We start from the raw sequence: 23001 nt of genomic DNA, 5'->3' as shown, positions 1-23001 counted from the left end.
CAAAAAACAAAACAACAACAACAACAACAACAACAACAACAAAAGAAAAAAAGCAACAACAATAACAAAAGAAACAAAAAAAAAAAAAAACAAAAAAAAACAAAAAAACAAAAACAGAAAAAAAACAAACAAAAGAAACAAAAACAAAAACAAAACAAAAACACCCCCCCCCAAAAAAAAAGAACAAAAAAACGTTTTTTTGAGTCATTATTAGAAATATATTTGTATGCTTTGTGTCTTTTATACTTTGAGAGGTTGTGATAAGTGTTTCTTCTTCTTTCTTCTTTCTTTCTTCTTTTTCTTCTTTTTTTTCTTTTCTCTTTTTCTCTTTTCTTCTTCTTCTTCTTCTTCTCTTCTTCTTTCTTCTCTCTTCTTCTTCTCTCTTCTTCTTCTATACTATCTCTCTACTCTCTCTACTACTACTACTACTATACTACTACTACTACTACTACACTACTACTACTACTACTCACTACTATCTCTACTACTACTAACTACTACTACTTACTACTACTACCTACTACTACTACTACTACTACTACTACTACTATACTATACTACTACTACTACTACTACTACTACTACTACTACTACTCTACTACTACTAACTACACTACTACTACTACTACTACTACTACTACTACTACACTACTACTACTACTACTACTACTACTACTACTACTACTACTACAAACACTACTACTACTACTACTACTACTAACTACTACTACTACTAACTACTACTACTACTACTACTAACTACTACTACTACTACTACTACTATACTACTACTCACTACTACTACTACTACAACTACTACTACTACTACTACTTACTACTACTACTACTACTACTACTACTACTACTACTACTATACTACTACTACTACTACTACTACATACTAACTACTACTACTACTACTAACTACTACACTACTACTACTACTACTACATACTATCTAACTACTAACTACTACTACAACTACTACTACTACTACTACTACTACTACTACTACACTACTACTAACTACTAACTACTAACTACTAACTACTACTACTACTATACACTACTACTACTACACCTAATACTACTACTACTACTACTACTACTATACTACTACTACTACTACTTATACTAACTATACTACTACTATACTACTACTACTTCTACTACTACTCTACTCCACTTACTACTACTACCTACTACTACCTATACTCACTAACTCTCTCCTCCTTCTCTTGCCTCCTCCTCTCTCTGATCCCTCTCCTTCCTCTCTCTGCTCTCTCCTATCTCATCATCCTATTTCTTCTTCTTCTTCTTCTTTCTTCTTCTCTTCTTCTTCTTCTTCTTCTTCTTCTTCTTTCTTCTTCTTCTTCTTCTTTCTTCTTCTTCTTCTTCTTCTCTTCTTCTTCTTCTTCTTCTTCTTCTTCTTTCTTCTTTCTTCTTCTTCTTCTTCTTCTTCTTCTTCTTCTTCTTCTTCTTATCCCCTATCTTCATCCCAGTAACCTTCTCTTTTAACCCCCCCCCCAAAAAAAAAACAAACAAACAAAAAAACAAAAAAAACAAAAACAAAACAACCCAACCCCCCCCCCCCCAAAAAAAAAAAACACAAAAAAAAAAAAAAAACAAACAACAACAGCAAAAAAAAAAAAAAAAAAACAAACAAAAAACAACAACAAAAAACAAAACAGAAACAAAACAAAACAAAACAAAACAAAAACAATGGGTATGTTTACAACTTTCATAAACAAAGCATCGTGTTTAGATACATTGAGAAATGTCCAATCGTTGTACAGCAACAAATCATGTGATCGATGAATAGGTTGGACGAAAACATGAATATAGATCGCTCCCATTATTGTGATGTTGGATGTTTCTCAAACTGTGAACACTTTTCACTATGTGGGTCATTTTGAGCACATAATGTGTCCAATGACCTCGAGCACATGGAAAGGTAATTTTGATCGCTCCCATTACCAGCACGGTAGCATTTTTAGAGCGTCAAACACATTGTCTCCATTACCTCCTTATCCATTCATCTATCGATCCATGATATATTATTTTCTACAGATATAAACAATATTACCTAACCACTGTATGTGTATATATGGTATTATCGGCCTAACATTGTTATTTATACGGCATTGTCGTGTGTATGCACACAGAAAAATCACCTAGTGTGTCGCATGTTATTGTGTTACGCTACCTTCTTGACAACAGAACGAACACAGTTCCAAACACTGAGACTCGCTGATTGTTAAAAGAAACAAAAACTTATTGTTGATTTAAATATTTATTACAAAAAGAAAGAAAGAAAAGATTCGACTGTTTAAACATTCAACGTCGGGAATGAATTTGAAAAATCACGGCTTTCCCACGTCTCGTATACAGGGTTTTTATTTTTTATTTTGGTCCCACCAGATAAAGAATGGGCATGATCTATATTACATTTCCATGTGCTCGAGGTCATTGGTCACATTGGAATATGTGCCCTAAGTGACCCACATAGTGAAAAGTGTTCACAGTTTTTGAAATTTCTAACATCACGATTGGTCATTTTGTTCAGCTTGACACATGGGTATGTTTATAACTTCCATAAGCAAAGCAGCGTGTTTACATTTCTGAAGAAATATCCAATCGCTAGACATGACAAATCATGTGATTGATGACTTGGTTGGACGAAAACATGAATATCGATCGCTCCCATTGAAATATCGAAAACTAGAAATGATAGAAACATCTAGTTTTTTGTTTGTTTTTGTTGTTGGTTGCATAGTTTTCCATTACTATTCAAAGGTTTTTTGGGGTTTGTTTGTTTTAAAAAATTTTTTTTTTTTATGTGGTGAAAATTTCAGGAAGATGATATAAGCCCGTACAATACAGTCGCGCTTTTGTTAAAAGGGAGACATTTGAATCAAGCCATATTTTGACGCAAAAATTGAAGAAAAATTAAAATGCGTCTGATCGTAGCCTTCGATAATTTGTAGCCTGACCCTAGAACCCACTGGGACTTATAGTTTGACGTCATTTTAAACGGTTTTTGCAGCGCCTAGTGAGTTGTCGTTAGTAGTGCTCAAGGAAACAAGTGATCCCATTGGTTGAATTATTGAATACAACTCATGATTTGTTTTATTTTCTGGCCAAAGACTGGCCTTTTGACGTCATTTTTTGGTCAGTGTCAGGCAATAGATAGTATGCAGATGACGTCACTCAGGCCTTTGTTATTGTTTTTGCCATCCGCGTTTGTGAGTTGTTCTCACTAAACTGTATTAACCAGACTATAAAAGTTCATGGTTACACAGAGTTTGTGTGTTGGTCCGTTATACTTCCGGATGGCAATGTTGTGAACTCCTTGGCCAAGCGCATTCTATCTATAAGTTAACGATGGCTACGGTCTGATTCAGTGTGACACAAAACATATTTAACACACAGATTCCCTTATCTTGATTTGGAGATGGTTGCAGTCTTTTACTCGGTTGGCATAAACTCTGTCTTTAACGTAATCCCAGAAAAATAAATCAAGAGTGGTGATATCAGGTGACCTGGGGATAGATAGACCGATAGATAGGGGGCCGTTGATGTGACCGCCCCTCCCTTCCAATCCATCTGACAGGAAAGTTAAAAAAAAAAGATCTAAACACCCTCTCATATCGTGGCCATCGTAAAGTTATAGCCTGACACTGACCAACAAATGACGTCAAAATGCCAGTCTTTTGCCACAAAAGAAAACAAATCGTGAGTTGTATTCAATAGTTCAACCAATGAAATAGCTTGTTTCCTTGAGCTCTACTTACGACTAGTGCATGGGCCAGTGGGCGAAACCCTCCCCCCCCCCCCTTGGGGGAGTTTTCGCCACATGGTTTTTTCTGAAACAGCAATATATCTTGAGTATTAATCCGGGTGTTACCGTTTTTTCAAGTGTCATTTACGAGAGTTACGGCCCTTGAAAGGTCATTAGGTGCAATTTTTTGTGAAATCGTTTTTGTGCATAAAATGGTTGTTTATCATCTTAAAATTGTTTCACATACAATCAATAATGGAATTTTATTGTAATTTCTCATTTTTTGCCTCATATCATAAAATATTTTACAAAGCCATATAGCGTTTTAAAATCTTTGATAGCCATTTTCTCTATAATTTGAAAATAAAATCTATTACAGTGTACTTGTTTCCCTTCAGGATGAATAAACAAGAGGGATTTTGCACTAGCTCAATTCAGGCATGCTTCAGGGACATATAACACAAATTAATCCGGGTGTTACAGTTTTTTCAAGTATCATTTACAGGAGTTATGGCCCTTGAAAGGTCATCGGGTGCAATTTTTCGTGAACTCATTTTGTGAATAAAATGATTGTTTATCACCCTAAAATTGCTTCAAATGCAATAAATAGTGGAATTTTATTGTCATTTCTCATTTTTTGCCTCATATCATAAAATATTTTACAAAGCTATATAGGGTTTTTAAATCTTTGATAGCCATTTTCTCTATAATATGAAAAAAATATATATTACAGTGTATTTGCTTCCTTTCAGTGATAAATAAACAAGAGGAATTTTGTACTAGCACAATTCAGGCATGATTAATGGGCATATAACACATATACATTTGTAACATTTGACCTTGCTGTAGTAAAGAAAGCTTACGATATTGTCTGGCAAAACCCACAGCTTTACAAAACAGTCATTATTCACCTGGGTGTCTTTCACACCATAATGTCATATCTTAGGGCCCTGGGAAAGCTCCAAAGTGGATCTGGTTTTGAGGAAATTGTGACTGAAGCAGGGCTATGTGCACATGTTCTATGGATAGGGTTATGAGTGGAAAGAACTACAACAGGGTTATACGAGTGCATGTGTCTGTTTTGGAGGCTCTAGAGACGCTTCTGTTTGCAAAATTTGAGCAGGACACGGATTCAAAACTCAGTAAAGACCTCATGTCTTACATAAAGGAATTCACCGAAGAATTTCAAGCCATACAGCTAATAAAATTCTCCAGTCAACTGTGTATGCTGAGTTATTTTCCCAGCCTTCAAAGAGAGTGTCCGCTTAGGAAAGTACGGAAAAACTGCACAATACTGATCCAATACATGGACAGAGTTTGGCTTCTCCTCCAGTTTCTGTGAGCTACAAAGACAAACAACTTTCTTCTTCATATATCTTGTTTAAAAGAACTGTGCCCACTGCTTTTTACCATGAATCACCACAATTATGCCAAGTATCTCAGTGTATATTTTGTGTCACTAGCCAACCTGATTCATTCCCACCCAGGGCAGAAGAAATGTTACAAGATAATGGATTTAGTGTCTCCAGATCAAGGACGCCTGCTGGAAGAATAGCAGTTGATATGACCATTGGACAAACAATAAACAAACATGCAAAGACAAAAGGAGGTATTGTTGGGTTCAGCAAGAGTCTTTTACCGTTGGAGTGTAACAAGACACAATCGAGCAGAATATGTATCAGCAACCCAAAGAATGATCAGCAACAACAACTGTATAGATATAGACACCCACAAAGAATTGAGCCTTGCAGAAAAAAGACAAAGTGAAAAGCTAGTGCAAAAGATCCTCCAGGCATTTTCAGCATTTATCAATCCCTTTGAAGTTGAAGATGGTCTGGTCAGTCTAGCTTCAGGAATGAAAGTGCAAGAGGATGTTGCTGATGACCTGCTAGCCGTGGAAAAAACAGGAAAAAGATTGTTTGAAAGTTTTGTTGAAAACAGACTGAAGGAAAAGACTGTAGAATTTCACAAGCCATTAGAAAGGAATAAGACCAAGACATTTGCATCATTGAGGAAAGTGATAACAGTGAAAAAAGACATGAACGTGGTCAAAATCAAGGCACAAAGAAATTTATTTGGCCAGCTTCTTGTTTTGTCCCAAGAGCACAGTGTTGATATTCAAAAAGTTCTTCAATATCCTCTAACACCTACTCCATGGTCGCTGGCTTCATCAGATGGTTTACCTCTGAAGACCAACAAAGCAACTCTGTTGCACAAGCTCACGCCTGCAATTCATTAATGTTCGAGGATTATGCAAAAAAACAAAAAAAAACAAATACCGTTTACATTGTTGATGGCAATGCACTGTTACAAACTCTGTCAGCAATCCCAAATACATTTGGTGAAGTAGCCAAACTTACATTTTCCTCCTTACCACAAGCAGCTTGTGTACACTTTGTGACTGATACTTACATAGAAGATTCAATCAAAGGTTGTGAGAGATTGAGGAGAGGATCTTCTGAAGATAATGCATACTTGTTAAGAGGATCTGCAACAACAGTGCCCAGACGTTGGAAATCATTTCTCAGCTGCGTTGATAACAAAAGATCCCTTATCAGGTTTCTCCTCAAGGAATGGGAAAGTAACAAATATGCAAAGAAACAAAGGGAAATCTTCTTTGTCTGTGAAGAGAGATGCACCTTACTTTACAGTGACGCGGATGAATTTACCACAGCTGTACCTTGTCTAGATCTCTACTCATCACAGGAAGAGGCAGACACACGAATTATACTGCACTGTCAATATGCTTCCCGCCAACCAAACTGTGAAACAATTGTTGTCAGATCACAAGACAAGGATGTCTTCTTACTTCTCCTTTCATTCTCAGCGACAATTGGAAAGACCCGGATTTTTGATACTGGCTGTGGCAACAACAGGCGACAAATCAATGTCTCTCAGATAGCAAAGACTTTGTCTAAACAGATGTGTGATGCATTACTTGGTGTCCATGCATTCACAGGCTGTGACACAACAAGTTGCTTTGCTGGGCAAGGAAAGCTGAAAGCTCTAAAATTTCTTCAAAAGGAGGAAGATCTTAGAATTCTGTTCTCCAGATTTGGAACATCAGCAGCTGTTTCGAGTAATGACTGTCTCATGTTAGAGTCATTTGTGTGCAAGCTGTATGGCAAAACCTCATGCACAAGTGTCAACAAAGTGAGGTATGACATAGTTCGCCAGCGTTTCAAAGGAAAGAAAGGTACCATCTCATGCAGTGGTGGAATTGATCTGTGTCAGATGTCTCCTTGTAGTCAAGTATTGTCACTGCACATATCAAAAGCCAACTTTCAAACTCTCATTTGGAGGAATGCAGTGTGCCAGAATCCGAGCATTCCAAAACCAGAGGATAACGGTTGGCAGAGAAATTCTGCAAATGAATTGGAAGTACAGTGGTTCAAAGATGCTTTCATTCCAGATGAGTTGCAGGAAATTGTGTATGTAGAAAGCTGCACCAGTACTGACGAAGATACATATGCCGAGAATGGTAGTGATAGCTTTGACAGTGATTTCCTTACGACACTTCAGAGGACGAAGAGGATTTTGCTACTGATGATGAGGATATGTAATAAATTGGTGAGCAGTGCAAACTGTTAAGGAGTAAAGCATGTTTGCAAAACACATAAGGATATTGTTTTTATGTACTTACTGCATCTTGAATCAAGAATCCCTTTTGAGTATCAATTATTCTTCATAATATAACAATGCGATTTCGTTCAAAAGTCTTCGGTAATGATGCTTCACTTGGGTTGTGAACAAATTAGTCTTTTTTCATGATATATCTATTGTTTTTACCACACCTTCAACTTACTTTTAAATGTGAGAACTGGACATCAATACCATGTTTAAAAATAATGAAAATTATGATGAATTTGGCATCCCACAAAGTGGAGAAAAATTTAAGGGTTGCGTACACTTTTAGTTTTTCCTGTGACGTAGAAATATGAAGGTTGTTGAGGCTTGGGCCATAGCTTTCTTCAGTGCTACATTTTTAATGAACATTCTGTTTTTGGCCATATTTAAAATAATTTTTGTGTAAAACACTGAAATAGCCCATAAGTTTAGATATGACACTTCATGAGATTACTGACAAATTGTTTCAACTTTCTGTGAATCTATATAATATTTACAAATTGAAAGCTTGTGCACATAGTTTGATAGTATATTCAATTTCCTTCAGTTTGATACCCAATTTGCATATATTTGAATTAATATTGTAGTCTCCAGAGCCTTTTTTGCAATGGGACACAACTCACTTTTTTCAAAGGGCCATAACTCTCTTAAATGACTCTTATTTTTACGGTAACAGTGGAATTTGTATGGCCAATAAGTTCTATTATTTGAAAAACATATTGGCATAAACTCCAAAAAAAGGGGGGGGGGGGGGGGGGGGTCCCAGTGGCCTAAGCACTAGACAACTCACTAGACGCTACACAAACCTAAAAAATGACGTCAAACTGCCAGTCCTAGAGGGTTCTTGTGTCAGGCTGTTGACGATGGCGACGCTCACATTCAGTCTCCAATGAGGTGGTGCTCCATCTGGCTGAAAAACGACTTTGTTAAGAGCAGCTGTATGGGGTATGCAAAAAGATTCAAGCATTTCTAATTAAATTCTCCTAGTAGGACATCAATAACAACGTGAAATTGAATGTAAGCTTCAATTTAATATACGAAAACAGTGTTATTTATTCTTTACCACAGTGTAAATAATAGAGAGAAATATGACTGGAACAAAGTGGTTTTTTGTTGTTGTTGTTGTTGTTGTTGTTCTCCTTTTCAAATACAAAATTAATTAACCTATTTCTCAATCGGTTTATGATAGTCTATCAAAAAATAAACCCCGTGAAATCCTCTTATTTGAAAGGATCCGATTCTACCGAGAACGGTACTCATGTCTTTTGTTCACAACTGGAAGGGAAGGATAATCTATCGATTTTTAACTCTTTGGGTTCTTGAGGACAACAAAGGTCCATTTTAGGACGACTTCCTGTTGGTGAATGTTGGTGACCGTGAAAGACTTCATCGTTGAGCTTGAGAAACGCTCTAAGAGTACTTAAGTAAATGTGGTATCAAAATTATATGATCCGTTTTTACGGATTCACCATGCCCAATGCGCTTCACAAAGCTTTACTAATTTTTTTTGTCTTGTTAGGAAATAGTAAAGTCATGTGTTTTGCGCTTTTGTTTTAAACATCTTACAATATCCATCATTACGTATAAATGAATTAAATGGACGTCACCCGGCTATGTTATTGCTTTTAGATTGCCTTTTGAGTGATTAGTTCTCACTAAATTCTATCAATCAGACTATAAACATTTACGGTTACTTATAGTTTTGTGTTGATATAAACAAGGCACCAATTCGTACCGGAGACGAGTGGGGGGGGGGGGGGGGTTAATCTGTTTAAAGGGCAATGACGCAATATGCCGGAACCATGGCGAGATATCTTATGACATACCTATTGGCCATAACCCCCCCCCCCCCCCCCCCCGCAAAACAAAAACAAAAACCAAAAAAAACAAAAAAAATACAACATAAAAAAAAAAAATACAAAAACAACAAAAAGGACCCCCCCCCCCCCCAAAAAAAAAAAAACAAAAAAAAAAAAAACCGTTATGCAACGATTCAATCTGTACTTGGAATAAATCTTTTATGGTCAGCGTAGCTTAGAGCATGGTCATCGCTTTTTACATTGAGGTAAACCAGGACATTCCGATCCGAAAGCGAGTGTCATACCACAAGACCGCATAGCCGCTCAAAAATCATCTTTAGGTCAAGTTATAATTATCTTATTTTTTTCTTTGTTAGCGCTCACCCTGTTTTATGAAGTAAATAAATTGGAATAAATACATAGCATGGAATTGACGTCACACAGGTCTTTGTTATTGCTTTTTGCTGTCCGGGTTAATGAGTATTTCTCTCTAAACTGTAGTAACCAGACTATAAACTATAAACATAGTTTTGTGTGTTAGTCCGTCATACTTCCGGATGGCAATGTTGTGAGCATCTTAGCCAAACGCAAACTATCTGGACTATATAGGGAATTTTGTTGTGTTTTTTTTTCTTCTACTCATCAATCTTTATATCAATTTAATAATCTATTTTTTTGGTCATAGAATTGTTCGTGTAAAGAGGACACGACACATATTGTAGATCACTATTAACAGATTTAAACGGACATTGAAGGTAACCCAGGATCTTTCGATCCGAAAGCGAGTGTCATAGCACAAGACCACACAGCTGCTCAAAATCATCTTTAGGTCAAGTTAATGAAGTAGATTGGAATAAATATAGGGAATTTTGTTGTTGGTTTTTTTTTACTCATTAATCTTTAGATCAATTTAATAATCTTTTTTTTTCTTCTTGGCGAGGGTTTGTTATTTTCATAGAATTGTTCGTGTAAAGAGGACATGACACATATTGTAGATCATTATTAACAGATTTACACGGACACCCATTCACACTTCTTGTGTATCTCCGTGTATTGTTGTTGTTATCGTCTTGCCTCGTTGTCCCTCACAATATAATATTGTTATTATTACACATTGTACTTCTTCTTAGCCCAATGATCAGGCCAGTGGATTAATACTACAACTTACTTACAACTGTCGTAGTAACACCGCGAAATTGGGAAACGGAAAACCCACCCCCGACTCGGTTGATTGCATTTCATTTTTCCCGATTATCCGAAAAAATGATTCACACCCTCCGCGCCCGATCAATAAGATGAGGCCATTTGAGACATTACGTTACAGAATATGTGACCTATCGCCTCAAAGCGGTATTATGTCGGGATGATCAAGGTGCTGAAAACTGAATTTATAGCCAGAAATATAAGACTTGCGTCGAGTTTATACACATTATAGAGGAGGATGAATATCATATTTCAAGTTGCTAAATAGACAATAATTCATATTTTTGACTAGTTAAACTCTAATTGGACTTTTTGACATCTGGTTTATCCCGACATAATACCGTTTTTAGACGCTGGGTCCCAAATAAATACTGAAAAGTCCAGGGTTTGAGTCCTGCTCTTCGCGGCGCATAGTTGAGTTTTTGGAGAGAGGCTCTATACCCATATTCTCTCACGGTACTCATGTGTTGAGTTCCTGGTCGTTAATAGCATTGCCTCTGTCGGAAAAATGGTAATATCACCTAACAGGCGGCATGTCTCGTCCAACATGTTGAATGTTGCTGTTGGCTAGGAATTCCTTGCAAAGCGCCCTGAGCACATTTTGTGGAAATTGCCCGATATAAATACTCTCGTTTAAAAAAAAATCACAAACGTCTGTTATCAATAAGTTTAGTAACTGGCCGTTAACAGCGTTGTCTGTCGGAAAAAAAATGTAATATCGCCTAACAGGCGGCATGTATCGTCCTACATGCCAAGTGTTGCTGTTGGCTAGGAACTCCTTGCAATGCGCTCTGAGCACGTTTTGTGGATGTTGCCCAATATAAATACTCTCGTTAAAAAAAAAAAATTCATAAACGTCCATTGTCAATAAGAAGCATCCATGTTGTCAGAATGAGCAAATTGAAGGTTGATAATCTTACCCAAAGGAAAAAACGAACGTTTCTGAATTGGGGCTCAAACCCCAGCACCCTCAAACAAAAAACAAAAACAAAGAAAAATAAACACCAAAAAAACCCCCAAACAAACAAAAAAGTAAAACAATGCAAAACAAAACCAAACCAACACCCACCCCCATTAAAAAAAATCCCCAAGACAAAACTAATTAAAATCAAAACAAAGACAACTAAAAATAACAGAAAAAGGGGGGGGGGGGGAAGAACAACAAACAAACACGCAAATAAAAAACAAACCTCAGCTAAACCAACAAAATGAAACAAAAAAGAACTCCACCCCTTCCCTCAAATACAAAATAACAAAACAATACAATGAATAAAGAAAAGAAAAAAAAACAAACCCCAGCAATCAAAGCAAAATCCCAAATTCATATCCAGCATGGCCATATTATCGTAAAGTTAGAAGTACAGATACAACTATGCACTTAATGATTATTTATGACCCTGTCCTACTTTCTGGCATGGTGCTGATTCCAAGATTTTGATTAGACCTGCAGGCCAATTTTCATTTATAAGGACTCCGCTAATTCGTATTTAGTACGTATTGTCAGGATTTCAGCAGTCTCACAGCGCAAAGTACACATAATTTATGGCCAATGGAAACGTCTAGAATAAATGGTATTATGCATGTCAATGGGAGTGAAGCTGCTGCTTAAAACAAAACTTTAAGGTTTAACTGTGACGCGCAAAGTACATAACCTATGGCGAATCGAAACGTCTAGAGACGTTATTATGCATATCGGGGAGGGGGGGGGGGTAGTGATACTGTTGCTTAAAACAAAACTTTAAACGTAGTCTCGTTACTATCATGGAAATACTCTCAAACTATCGCAAAAAAAATAAAAATGTATCCATTACAACTATGTTATAATAAGCCTATACGTAATATAGGGAACAAAAGAGTGATGTCAACATACTGGTTTCATTCTCCTTGCAAGTGTAAAAACCATTCCTCTGGAAGACTGTTTCAGAGTGATGGCATCTTGTTTTATTTGTTTTTAAGGGTTTTACGGCACTTGCAACACATTAAGGTCATATCAGCGCCAGTAAAAAAAAAAAAAAAAAGAAAGAAAATGGGATAGTAAAAAGTTCTAGAATTACAATTAAAGCACAAAAGAAAAGGTGAGACAAAGGGGAATTGGTTCAAATAGGGAATAGGTGTAGATTCCAAGAGCACACTATCAAAGTACTAAGTTTGAAGCATCTTGTTGTCTAGCCTAAATAAATGCTTGTCGTCAATAAATATTATCCATCCTCGCTCGTTTACGTCCCGTTGGTAAATGAATCTAATATGCCTATACATCCGGCTACTAAGATAGTTATACCGCTTCATGATTCAATATGTAATCTATTCATTGCTTGTCCTCCGAAGGACTGGCCACTCACACTTCCAGTGAGTTTTGAACCGGAAGAGAGGAAGGCGTGACGTCGCGACGTCTGCTTTCTTTTGCGTTTGTTATCAGGCTTGCATGGTATTTATTTTATTCATTATTTTACTTTTTATTATTTTTTATTTTTTAAATTTTATTTTAAAAAAAAATTTGTTTTGTTTTATTTATTTATTTATTTATTTATTTATTTATTTATTTATTTATTTATTTATTTATTTATTTATTTATTTATTTTATTTATATTTTTATTGCGTTTGGTTATCAGACTTGGATAATAAGTGCCACATAGGGTAATAATAATAAGTATCATCTCGCTTATACTGATAAGAACGCGTTTTTCCCAATTAACGAATGTGCATTTAAACGAAGAGTGGTGTACCCACTACATTCTGGAGGCATTAAGCCATCGTAGCGTGAATGAGTCGTCAATATGAACAGAAGACAAATGGCATTCAGTCGGATTTCACGGATGATTAGGTGTTTGAGGATATACCCACTGTAATTCTGGGACCTTTACCATACAACTAGCACAGAAAAACTTTTATTATATTTTTAATTTTTTTTTTATTAGATATTGGCCAGGAAATGTTTTTACTTCAGATATCGATAGACTAAAAACAAAAACAAAACAAAAACACCATCTCCATAAAAACAAACAAACACAAAACAAAACAAAAAACAAAAAAAAAAAAAACCCCAAAAAAACAAAAAACAAACAAACAAACAAAACAAAAACTAGAAACCAACGTTAACTTGTAAATAAAATTAAAAACACTAAAATCCATTTTTTTTTGGTCAGAAAATATTTTACTTTATATAGACTAAACCACCCCCCCCCCCCCAAAAAAAAAAAAAAAAAAAAAAAAAAAAAACTACAAAAAACAAAAAGAGATCAAAATACAAACCCCAACCCCCCAAAAAAAAAAAAAAAAAAAAAAAAAAAAAAAAAAAAAAACAACAAAACAAAAAGACAACAACAACAAAAAAAAAAAACAAAAAAAAAAAATTTAAAAAAAAACACAACAAAGAAAAAACCAAAAAAAAAACACAAGAAACACCACAACTACAACTTGTAAAACAAATTGTCTTACAATTGAGATTTAAAAACTAAGTTTTTAAAAAATCTCATTTTTATGACTTTTTTTTTTTGGGGGGGGGGGGGGCAGTTTTGGAGAATCTCAACCTATGGATATCCTCTATCAAAAATATGTATGGTTTATGGCCGAAATGAAAAAAAAATAGAAAAAAAAAAAAAAACAAAACAAAAAAACCCTGTTGATTTTGTCAATATGCGGCGTTTTTACAGATTGTAATACTTGGCCTTCTAGAGCTTATTTGATAATGTGTTCATTATGTGTACCTTCATTTATTAGTATTGACAATGTGTATTGTTTAAGCTATCTGAATTCATACCATGCTTTAATGGAGTTTAAATAATGTGTAGAATAGAGCTTAGACGATATAGAGCTTCTTTGTCCATGATATTTGCAAATAATGCGTGTAAATAGATCATATGTTATTATGGCATACTTTAAATAGTAAGCATGTTTATAGGAAATTATAAAATATACCTATATGTGTTCTTCTTGTTTGAAGTAGATAGATACGTTTTAATAGTGTAAGTTTTTGTGTTTGTGATTATTTATGCGTTCATATTTTAAATATTATTTTCCTTTCCGTAACGCAGGTCAGTGAATGTTTATCTTAGAAACAGTGTCGGTTAAAAAGACAACACAAAATCATGTGCTACGATGTGTTTATGTACCTGAAAAAAAAAAACAACTTTCTTCAATTTCTCAGTTAGATCCTGCTTTATAGAATGAATTTCATTATCTTATAGCACGCTACTGGGATCGTAGCCATCGTAAACTTATAGTTTGAAGTTGACGTCACTCAGGTCTTTGTCATTGTTTTTTGCCATCCGCGTTTATGAGTAATTCTCTCTAAACCGTATGAACATGACTATAAACGTTCATGGCTACACACAGTTTTTGTGTGTTGGCCTGATATACTTCCGGATGGCAATGCTGTGAGCTTCTTAGCCAAGCGCATTCTATCTATGGCCTGACACTGACCAAAAAATGACGTCAAAAGACAAGTCTTTGGCCGCAAAAGAAAACAAATCGTGAGTTGTATTCAATAGTTCAACCAATGGAATCACTTATTTCCTTGAGCTCTACTAACGACAACTGATCAGACGCTGCATAAACTTTAAAAAATGACGTCAAACTATAAGTCCTAGAGGGCTATATAACGATGGCTAAGCTAGAACCCACTAGGACTTATATTTTGACGTCATGTTAAAGGGGTGTGCACCGCCATGTAAGTTGTCGTTAGTTGTGCTCAAGAAAACTATTTACCCCATTAGTTGAACTATCGAATACAACTCACGCTTGACTTTTTTTGGGCTCTAATCTTGTATTTAGACGTAATTGTTTGGTAGTTCGTCGTTAATTTATAGTCTGACACTGGAACCCACTAAGACTTATAGTTTGACGTCATTTTTGTTTGTTTGTGCAGCGGGCGTCTTGTGAGTTGTCACTAGTAGAGCATGAAAACGAATTCTTCATTCTAGTATTTTTTTTTCTTTGACAGTTATTTATTTAATTTCTCGTTCTTTCGATAGATCCATCGGGTTTTTGCAGACAGGGAGGCGAGGGGGAGAAGGGGGGGGGGGGGCTGGGGGGGGGGGGCATGAAAACTAATGCATTACCCTAGCATTTTTTTCTGTGATATTTATTTATCTAATCTTTCGTTCTTTCGACAGAGCCATCAGATTCTCCACACAGACAGCACGACGTGTCTACGGAGTGAACATGACACCCATTTCTACAACGACAAATCCACAACAGTGAATGAAACGAAACCGAAACAAACTGCAGACAAAACTTCGGCGTTCATGAAACGCATTCAACGTTGTTCTGTGTTAATTTCTCAATGGATCTAACTCCAACTTCTGTGAACTTTGATATTATTTTTTAATGTTTTGATGAACAAACGGTATCTTAAACCTGTTCGTATTTTTCCCCTTCATACTTCGACTTATACAAATCATCAGCTTACCCAAAGTACAAATGTGTTTTAGTTAATTTTTGTTTCATTAATTTTTCACGTTTGACTATACATTGAAAAGAAAGAGAAAAATATTTTTTTCCTAATTGCAGTTGACACAACATCAAAGAAAAAAGAAAAATCGAGTTACACGACTTCACAAACCGCTTAGACGTAGATCTTTGATTATTTTTTTTATTGTTATTATTTTTATTGATACTTTTCAACGCATTTAGAATTAAAAAAAACAACAAAACAAAACAAAATGCCTCCCAAAGACGAAAAGCCGATCCCCGCCATGGGGCCCGGCTCCAAAATCAAGGCCCTTATCGACGCCCTGAAGAAACACTTGCTTATCACGGAGGACAAGAAGAAACGTCTGCTAACCATCGAGTTCACGTCCGTGGGCTTCAAGACGCTTCCGGTGGAGATATGCAAGAACGAGGAGGTCATCGACCTCGCAATCATTCTCCACGTGGCCTTCAACAAGCTCAAGAAGCTGCCTGCCAACATCGACGAGCTGAAATTCCTGCGTATCGTAGATATGAGGTCCAACAACATGGTGGCCGTGCCTGGGACCTTGTTTAAAATTGACACTTTGGAATCGGTGAGTTGGTGTGGAGTTTTACTATGGATTCTTTGGATGTGTTTTTTTTGTGTGTGTGTGGCTGGTTTGATTGTTTGTTTGTTTGTTTGTTTGTTGGTTGGTTTGTTGATTAACTGGTTGTTTGGTTGGTGGATTAGATAGTTAGCTAATTAATTGGGTCAGTGGTTTGTTGGTTTGTCGGTTGGTTGGTTCGTTAGTTGATTAAGTGGTTGGTTTGTCGGTTGGTTGGTTAGTTAGTTGATTAAGTCGTTGGTTTGTTGGTTGGTTGGTTGGTTGGTTTGTTGATTAACTGGTTGTTTGTGTTGGTTGATTAGTTAGTTAGCTGATTAGTTGGGTCAGTGGTTAGTTGGTTTGTCGGTTGGTTGGTTAGTTAGTTGATTGAGTGGTTGGTTTGTCGGTTGGTTGGTTAGTTAGTTGATTGAGTGGTTGGTTTGTCGGTTGGTTGGTTAGTTAGTTGATTGAGTGGTTGGTTTGTCGGTTGGTTGGTTCGTTAGTTGATTGAGTGGTTGGTTTGTCGGTTGGTTGGTTAGTTAGTTGATTGAGTGGTTGGTTTGTCGGTTGGTTGGTTCGTTAGTTGATTGAGTGGTTGGTTTGTCGGTTGGTTGGTTGGTTAGTTGATTGAGTGGTTGGCTTGTTGGTTGGTTGGTTGGTTGGTTTGTTGATTAACTGGTTGTTTGTGTTGGTTGATTAGTTAGTTAGCTGATTAGTTGGGTCAGTGGTTGGTTGGTTTGTCGGTTGGTTGGTGAGTTAGTTGATTGAGTGGTTGGTTTGTTGGTTGGTTGGTTAGTTAGTTAATTGAGTGGTTGGTTGGTTTATTGGTTGTTTGGTTGGTTTGTATGTCGGTTGGTTGTTTAGTTAAGTGGCTGGTTGACATGTTGGTTGGTTGGTCGGTTGATTGATGAGTTGGTTGGTATGTTAGTTGATTGATTAGTTGGCTGATCGATTGGTTAGTATGCTTGTCGATTGATTGGTTAATCGGTTGGTTGTCTAGTTAGTTGGCTGCTTGGTTGGTTGGTTTGTCGGTTGGTTGGTTAGGTAGTTAATTGAGTAGTTGCTTGGTTTATTGGTTGTTTGGTTGGTTAGTTGATTGTTTGGTTTGTATGTCGGTTGGTTGTTTAGTTAATCGGCTGGTTGATATGTTGGTTGGTTGGTCGATTGCTTTTTAAAAGTTGATAGGTAGATTGATTGATGAGTTGGCTGATCAGTTGGTTGGTATGTTGGTTGATTGATGAGTTGGCTGATCAGTTGGTTGGTATGTTAGTTGATTGATGAGTTGGCTGGTTAGTTGGTTGGTATGTTAGTTGATTGGTTAGTTGGCTGGTTAGTTGGTTGGTATGTTAGTTGATTGATGAGTTGGCTGGTCAGTTGGTTGGTATGTTAGTTGATTGGTTAGTTGGCTGGTCAGTTGGTTAGTATGTTAGTTGATTGATGAGTTGGCTGGTCAGTTGGTTGGTATGTTAGTTGATTGATGAGTTGGCTGGTCAGTTGGTTGGTATGTTAGTTGATTGATGAGTTGGCTGGTCAGTTGGTTGGTATGTTAGTTGATTGATGAGTTGGCTGGTTAGTTGGTTGGTATGTTAGTTGATTGGTTAGTTGGCTGGTCAGTTGGTTGGTATGTTAGTTGATTGATGAGTTGGCTGGTCAGTTGGTTGGTATGTTAGTTGATTGATGAGTTGGCTGGTCAGTTGGTTGGTATGTCAGTTGATTGATGATTTGGCTGGTCAGTTGCTTGGTATGTTAGTTGATTGATGAGTTGGCTGGTCAGTTGGTTGGTATGTTAGTTGATTGATGAGTTGGCTGGTCAGTTGGTTGGTATGTTAGTTGATTGGTTAGTTGGCTGGTTAGTTGGTTGGTATGTTAGTTGATTGATGATTTGGCTGGTTGGTTGGTTGGTATGTTAGTTGATTGATGAGTTGGCTGGTCAGTTGGTTGGTATGTTAGTTGTTTGATGAGTTGGCTGGTCAGTTGGTTGGTATGTTAGTTGATTGGTTAGTTGGCTGGTCAGTTGGTTGGTATGTTAATTGATTGATGAGTTGGATGGTCAGTTGGTTGGTATGTTAGTTGATTGATGAGTTGGCTGGTCAGTTGGTTGGTATGTTAGTTGATTGGTTAGTTGGCTGGTACGTTGGTTGGTATGTTAGTTGATTGATGAGTTGGCTGGTTAGTTGGTTGGTATGTTAGTTGATTGGTTAGTTGGCTGGTTAGTTGGTTGGTATGTTATTTGATTGGTTAGTTGGCTGGTTAGTTGGTTGGTATGTTAGTTGATTGACGAGTTGGCTGGTCAGTTGGTTGGTATGTTAGTTGATTGGTTAGTTGGCTGATTAATTGGTTGGTATGTTAGTTGATTGATGAGTTGGCTGGTTAGTTGGTTGGTATGTTAGTTGATTGATTAGTTGGCTGGTCAGTTGGTTGGTATGTCAGTTGATTGATGAGTTGGCTGGTCAGTTGGTTGGTATGTTAGTTGATTGATGAGTTGGCTGGTTAGTTGGTTGGTATGTTAGTTGATTGATGAGTTGGCTGGTTAGTTGGTTGGTATGTTAGTTGATTGATGAGTTGGCTGGTCAGTTGGTTGGTATGTTAGTTGATTGATGAGTTGGCTGGTCAGTTGGTTGGTATGTTAGTTGATTGATGAGTTGGCTGGTCAGTTGGTTGGTATGTTAGTTGATTGGTTAGTTGGCTGGTCAGTTGGTTCGTACGTTAGTTGATTGATGAGTTGGCTGGTCAGTTGGTTGGTATGTTAGTTGATTGGTTAGTTGGCTGGTCAGTTGGTTCGTATGCTAGTTGATTGATGAGTTGGCTGGTCAGTTGGTTGGTATGTTAGTTGATTGATGAGTTGCCTGGTCAGTTGGTTGGTATGTTAGTTGATTGATGAGTTGGCTGGTCAGTTGGTTGGTATGTTAGTTGATTGATGAGTTGGCTGGTCAGTTGGTTGGTATGTTAGTTGATTGGTTAGTTGGCTGGTCAGTTGGTTCTTACGTTAGTTGATAGTTGGTTCGTATGTTAGTTGATTGGTTAGTTGGCTGGTCAGTTGGTTGGTATGCTAGTTGATTGATGAGTTGGCTGGTCAGTTGGTTGGTATGTTAGTTGATTGATGAGTTGCCTGGTCAGTTGGTTGGTATGTTAGTTGATTGATGATTTGGCTGGTCAGTTGGTTGGTATGTTAGTTGATTGGTTAGTTGGCTGATCGATTGGTTAGTATGCTAGTTGATTGATTGGTTAATCGGTTGGTTGTCTAGTTAGTTGGCTGCTTGGTTGGTTGGTTGGTTGGTTGGTTGGTTTGTCAGTTGGTTGTCTGACTTTTGTTGCTGCTGTTTGCTTTTGCCTCCGTTGTTGTTGTTTGTTTGTGAATGTTATGATCGCTGTTGTTGTTATTGTTGCTGATTGTGTCGGTCCTGTACATGGTGCTACTACTGTGATTGTGATTATGTTTTAGTTTTTGTTGTTGATTTTGTTGTTGTTGTTGTTGCTGTTGTTGTTGTTGTTGATGCTATTGTTGTTGTTATGATTGATAATGTTATTATTATTATTATTATTATTATTATTATTATTATTATTATTATTATTATTATTATTATTGTTGTTGTTGTTGTATTGTTGTTATTATTGTTATTATTATTATTATTATTATTATTATTATTATTATTATTATTATTATTATTATTATTATTATTATTATTATTATTATTATTATATCTACTCACTTGATTTTCTATTATAATCAACTTAAGCACCTGCTCCACTCACTTTTGAGAGTTTTTGCCAAGATGAGGGCCATTTAAATCGACCGATATATTTGAAGGACGATTTTTCTGGCCAAATGTTTTGATACGTGTCTTAACAGAGTACGACAGTTAACTCATTCAATCCTAGAGATTTTTGCTACTTTTCAAAATTGGAAAAAAGGTATTAAAGATCAGCATGTACATAGATGGTTTTATTCAACTATCATTAACATGTAAATATTAAAACCATTAGCTTCGATACAACACCTTTGACCCTCTCCTTACCAGCTCTTGGAAAATCGTCACATTGTTACGATGCAACCGTCACTTTTCTCATCCAGATTTTATTTCTTTTTGCTATAGCTATAAAAACTTGACATTCTGTAATAGAGTTCTTATTGTCGAACAATATTATGTATAGAATGTGATTGTTGTTTTTCTTTTTAAGTTAGAAATGCCTGTTTTTTGTTTTGGGTGTGTGTGAAGTTTTGGGGAAAATCCTGAAAATGGCTGGTAAGGAGAGAGTTAACCCTCTCCGTACCAGCCATTTTCAGGATTTTTCCAAAAACTTCACACCTCACTAACACAAAATAGATTTTTTATCACTCAGAGATAATCGCAATAACATTCTTGCGATACATACCTAATTTCTTTAGCAAAACATGCTCTGCAACACACTGTTCATTTACTTTAAATTTTATGATGTACAAAAGAAATTTGAATAAGAAAAATGTTGGTTGTATCCTAACGAATGTGGCGATCTTCCTATAGTTGGTAATAATAATAAATATGGCTGCGCAGTCTCTATGGACGCTTGCCGTGAATGTGTGCGTCACTTCGAGTTTGTCAGGAGTTTGTCAGTCTGTTTCTATTATCCAGTTAGTAATCTGCCTCCATAAATCTCTGTCTAGTATAGTTGGTAAGGAGAAGGTTGATTTGTCTCAGAAAAATGTAATAAACAGGTTCAAGTTCGAGTTCAAAGTTTATTCAATCTTAGGTTTCGCCAGTAAATAATAGGCATGGGGTAAAAGTAACCCGGGTTAACTACGGATATAGTCGGTGTTCGGGTTGAGAATGAATAAATAAATAAGAACTGAACTAATCTCCAAAGTTTGAAAAATGTAGATCATGCGACTTCATGATCTATTCATTGACTGTCCTGAAATTTTCTTTAATACACTTATGGCGAGCACAATAAGTTACAGAAGTTGGCACTTGAAAGATCGTTTCAGTGCTTGAGAAGAAGAAGACTTAAAACAACACAAAAGGAGAGTTAGGCAGATTTAGGTGTGCTACCTGCGTCAATAACCGGCTAAAATAATCTTTTTGTGTCCGTCAGGTTGACATGTCCAACAACGTCATCAAAGCAATCCCAGGCACCATCAAGAACTGCCAATTTCTCCACACTCTCAACTGCTACGACAACAAGCTGAAGGCGCTGCCGGCGACACTCAACAAATGTTCCAATCTGTCGTTTGTCAACGCCAAATTCAACCAGGTGGGTGATATATTATCGGGTTGGTGGTTGTAGTGGTGGTGGTTGTTGTTGTTGTTGTTGTTGTTGTTGTTTTGATGGAGATGGTTTTGATGGATTTAGTGGTGGTTTTAATGTAGTTGGTGACAATGGTAGTTGTGATCATGATGGTGGTGATGGTGGTGATGGAAGTGGTGATGGTTATGACGGTGGTTGGCTGTGTGTAGTGGTGTGGGTGGTGGTTGTAACGTAGCTAGTGACAATGGTAGTGGTGATCATGATGGTGGTGATGGTGGTGATGGTGATGGTAGTGGTAATGGATATGATGGTGGTTGGCTGTGTGTGGTGGTGTGGGTGGTGGTTGTAACGTAGCTAGTGACAATGGTAGTGGTGATCATGATGGTGGTGGTGGTTGGATTTTTTGATAGCGATGGTGACGGTAGTGATGATAATGAAGTTTAGGGCGGTGGTTAGGGTTGTGATGCTTCTTGTGTGATAGTTGTGGTTGTGATTATGATGGTGGAGGTTGTTGTCGTGGTGGTGGTGGTGGTGGTTGTGATATGATAATGATTATAGTTATTTCTTATTTCGATTATCAATTAATAGGCAATAGCCTTAAAACAGATAGATATAGATAAACATATTTTATAAAGGGCGTTACCACTGTTTTACGATGCTGAATGCACCTCACATTATCTAATCCTCCAGCAGATCACGACATGTAACACAATTTCCATTTCATAACGTAACTTCAAGTCACCTGTTGGGTTTACTTTTTGCTATATATAGCATTCTTACATTATACGCCAATGCCTGTAGCCTAGTTCTCATTCAATTTTTTTTAAAAATTGAGCGTGATATATAGCGCAATATCCATTAAACGTGCTCACAGCGCTTTACAAGGGGTCCCTGACAACAGCAACGCTTAACATGAAGAACGAGACATGACGCCTGCTAGGAGATATTATAATTTATTTTGGGACAGAAACAACGCTGTTAACGGCCAGGTACTCATTTTACACCTGGGTACGGTGGGAGAATGTGAGTAAATAGCATTGTCCAAGGAATCAACTATGCGCCGAGCGAGGCTCGAACCCAGGACCTTCCGATCCGAAAGCAAGTGTCAGACCACTAGGCCGCATAGCCACATATTACATTATACGCCATTGCATGTAGCCAGGTTCTCATTCACACTAAAATCGAGTGGGATAATCATGAGTGTGTAAAATACTTTACTCAATGTTATTTTCTTCAATCATATTGTCAATTCTTTTCCCCCCAAAGATTCGTAAAATGAACAAGACAATATACGAACTCGGGGCAGAGGTCAACCTGTCCCACAACAAACTCACAGACCTGCCTTCCGCCAAGATCAAAGCGCCGGCCCTCAAGA

The 23001-nt window shown here is 36.9% G+C and overlaps 1 protein-coding gene across 2 annotated transcripts in view; it reads left to right on the top strand.

Annotated features, from left to right (window-relative positions):
• Positions 1-23001, top strand: part of LOC144957001 (uncharacterized) — a 47746-nt gene that overhangs the window by 2452 nt on the left and 22293 nt on the right. The window contains exons 1-4 of one of the 2 annotated variants that reach the window (XM_078887910.1): positions 14098-14372; positions 15522-16412; positions 21474-21632; positions 22893-23001. The exon at positions 22893-23001 is cut by the window's right edge and continues 98 nt beyond it. In XM_078887910.1, coding sequence (XP_078744036.1) covers positions 16071-16412; positions 21474-21632; positions 22893-23001 — 610 coding nt within the window. In that variant the 5' untranslated portion in view covers positions 14098-14372; positions 15522-16070. Of the gene's footprint in view, positions 1-14097; positions 14373-15521; positions 16413-21473; positions 21633-22892 lie in introns of those variants that run through there. The other variant, XM_078887909.1, reaches the window with a different exon arrangement.

The sequence above is a fragment of the Berghia stephanieae genome, chromosome 11 (assembly GCF_034508935.2).
Source record: "Berghia stephanieae isolate SIO BIC M18660-M18661 chromosome 11, UCSD_Bste_1.3, whole genome shotgun sequence".
Classification (NCBI taxonomy): domain Eukaryota; kingdom Metazoa; phylum Mollusca; class Gastropoda; order Nudibranchia; family Aeolidiidae; genus Berghia; species Berghia stephanieae.
This window is presented reverse-complemented; position numbering and strand designations above follow the sequence as displayed.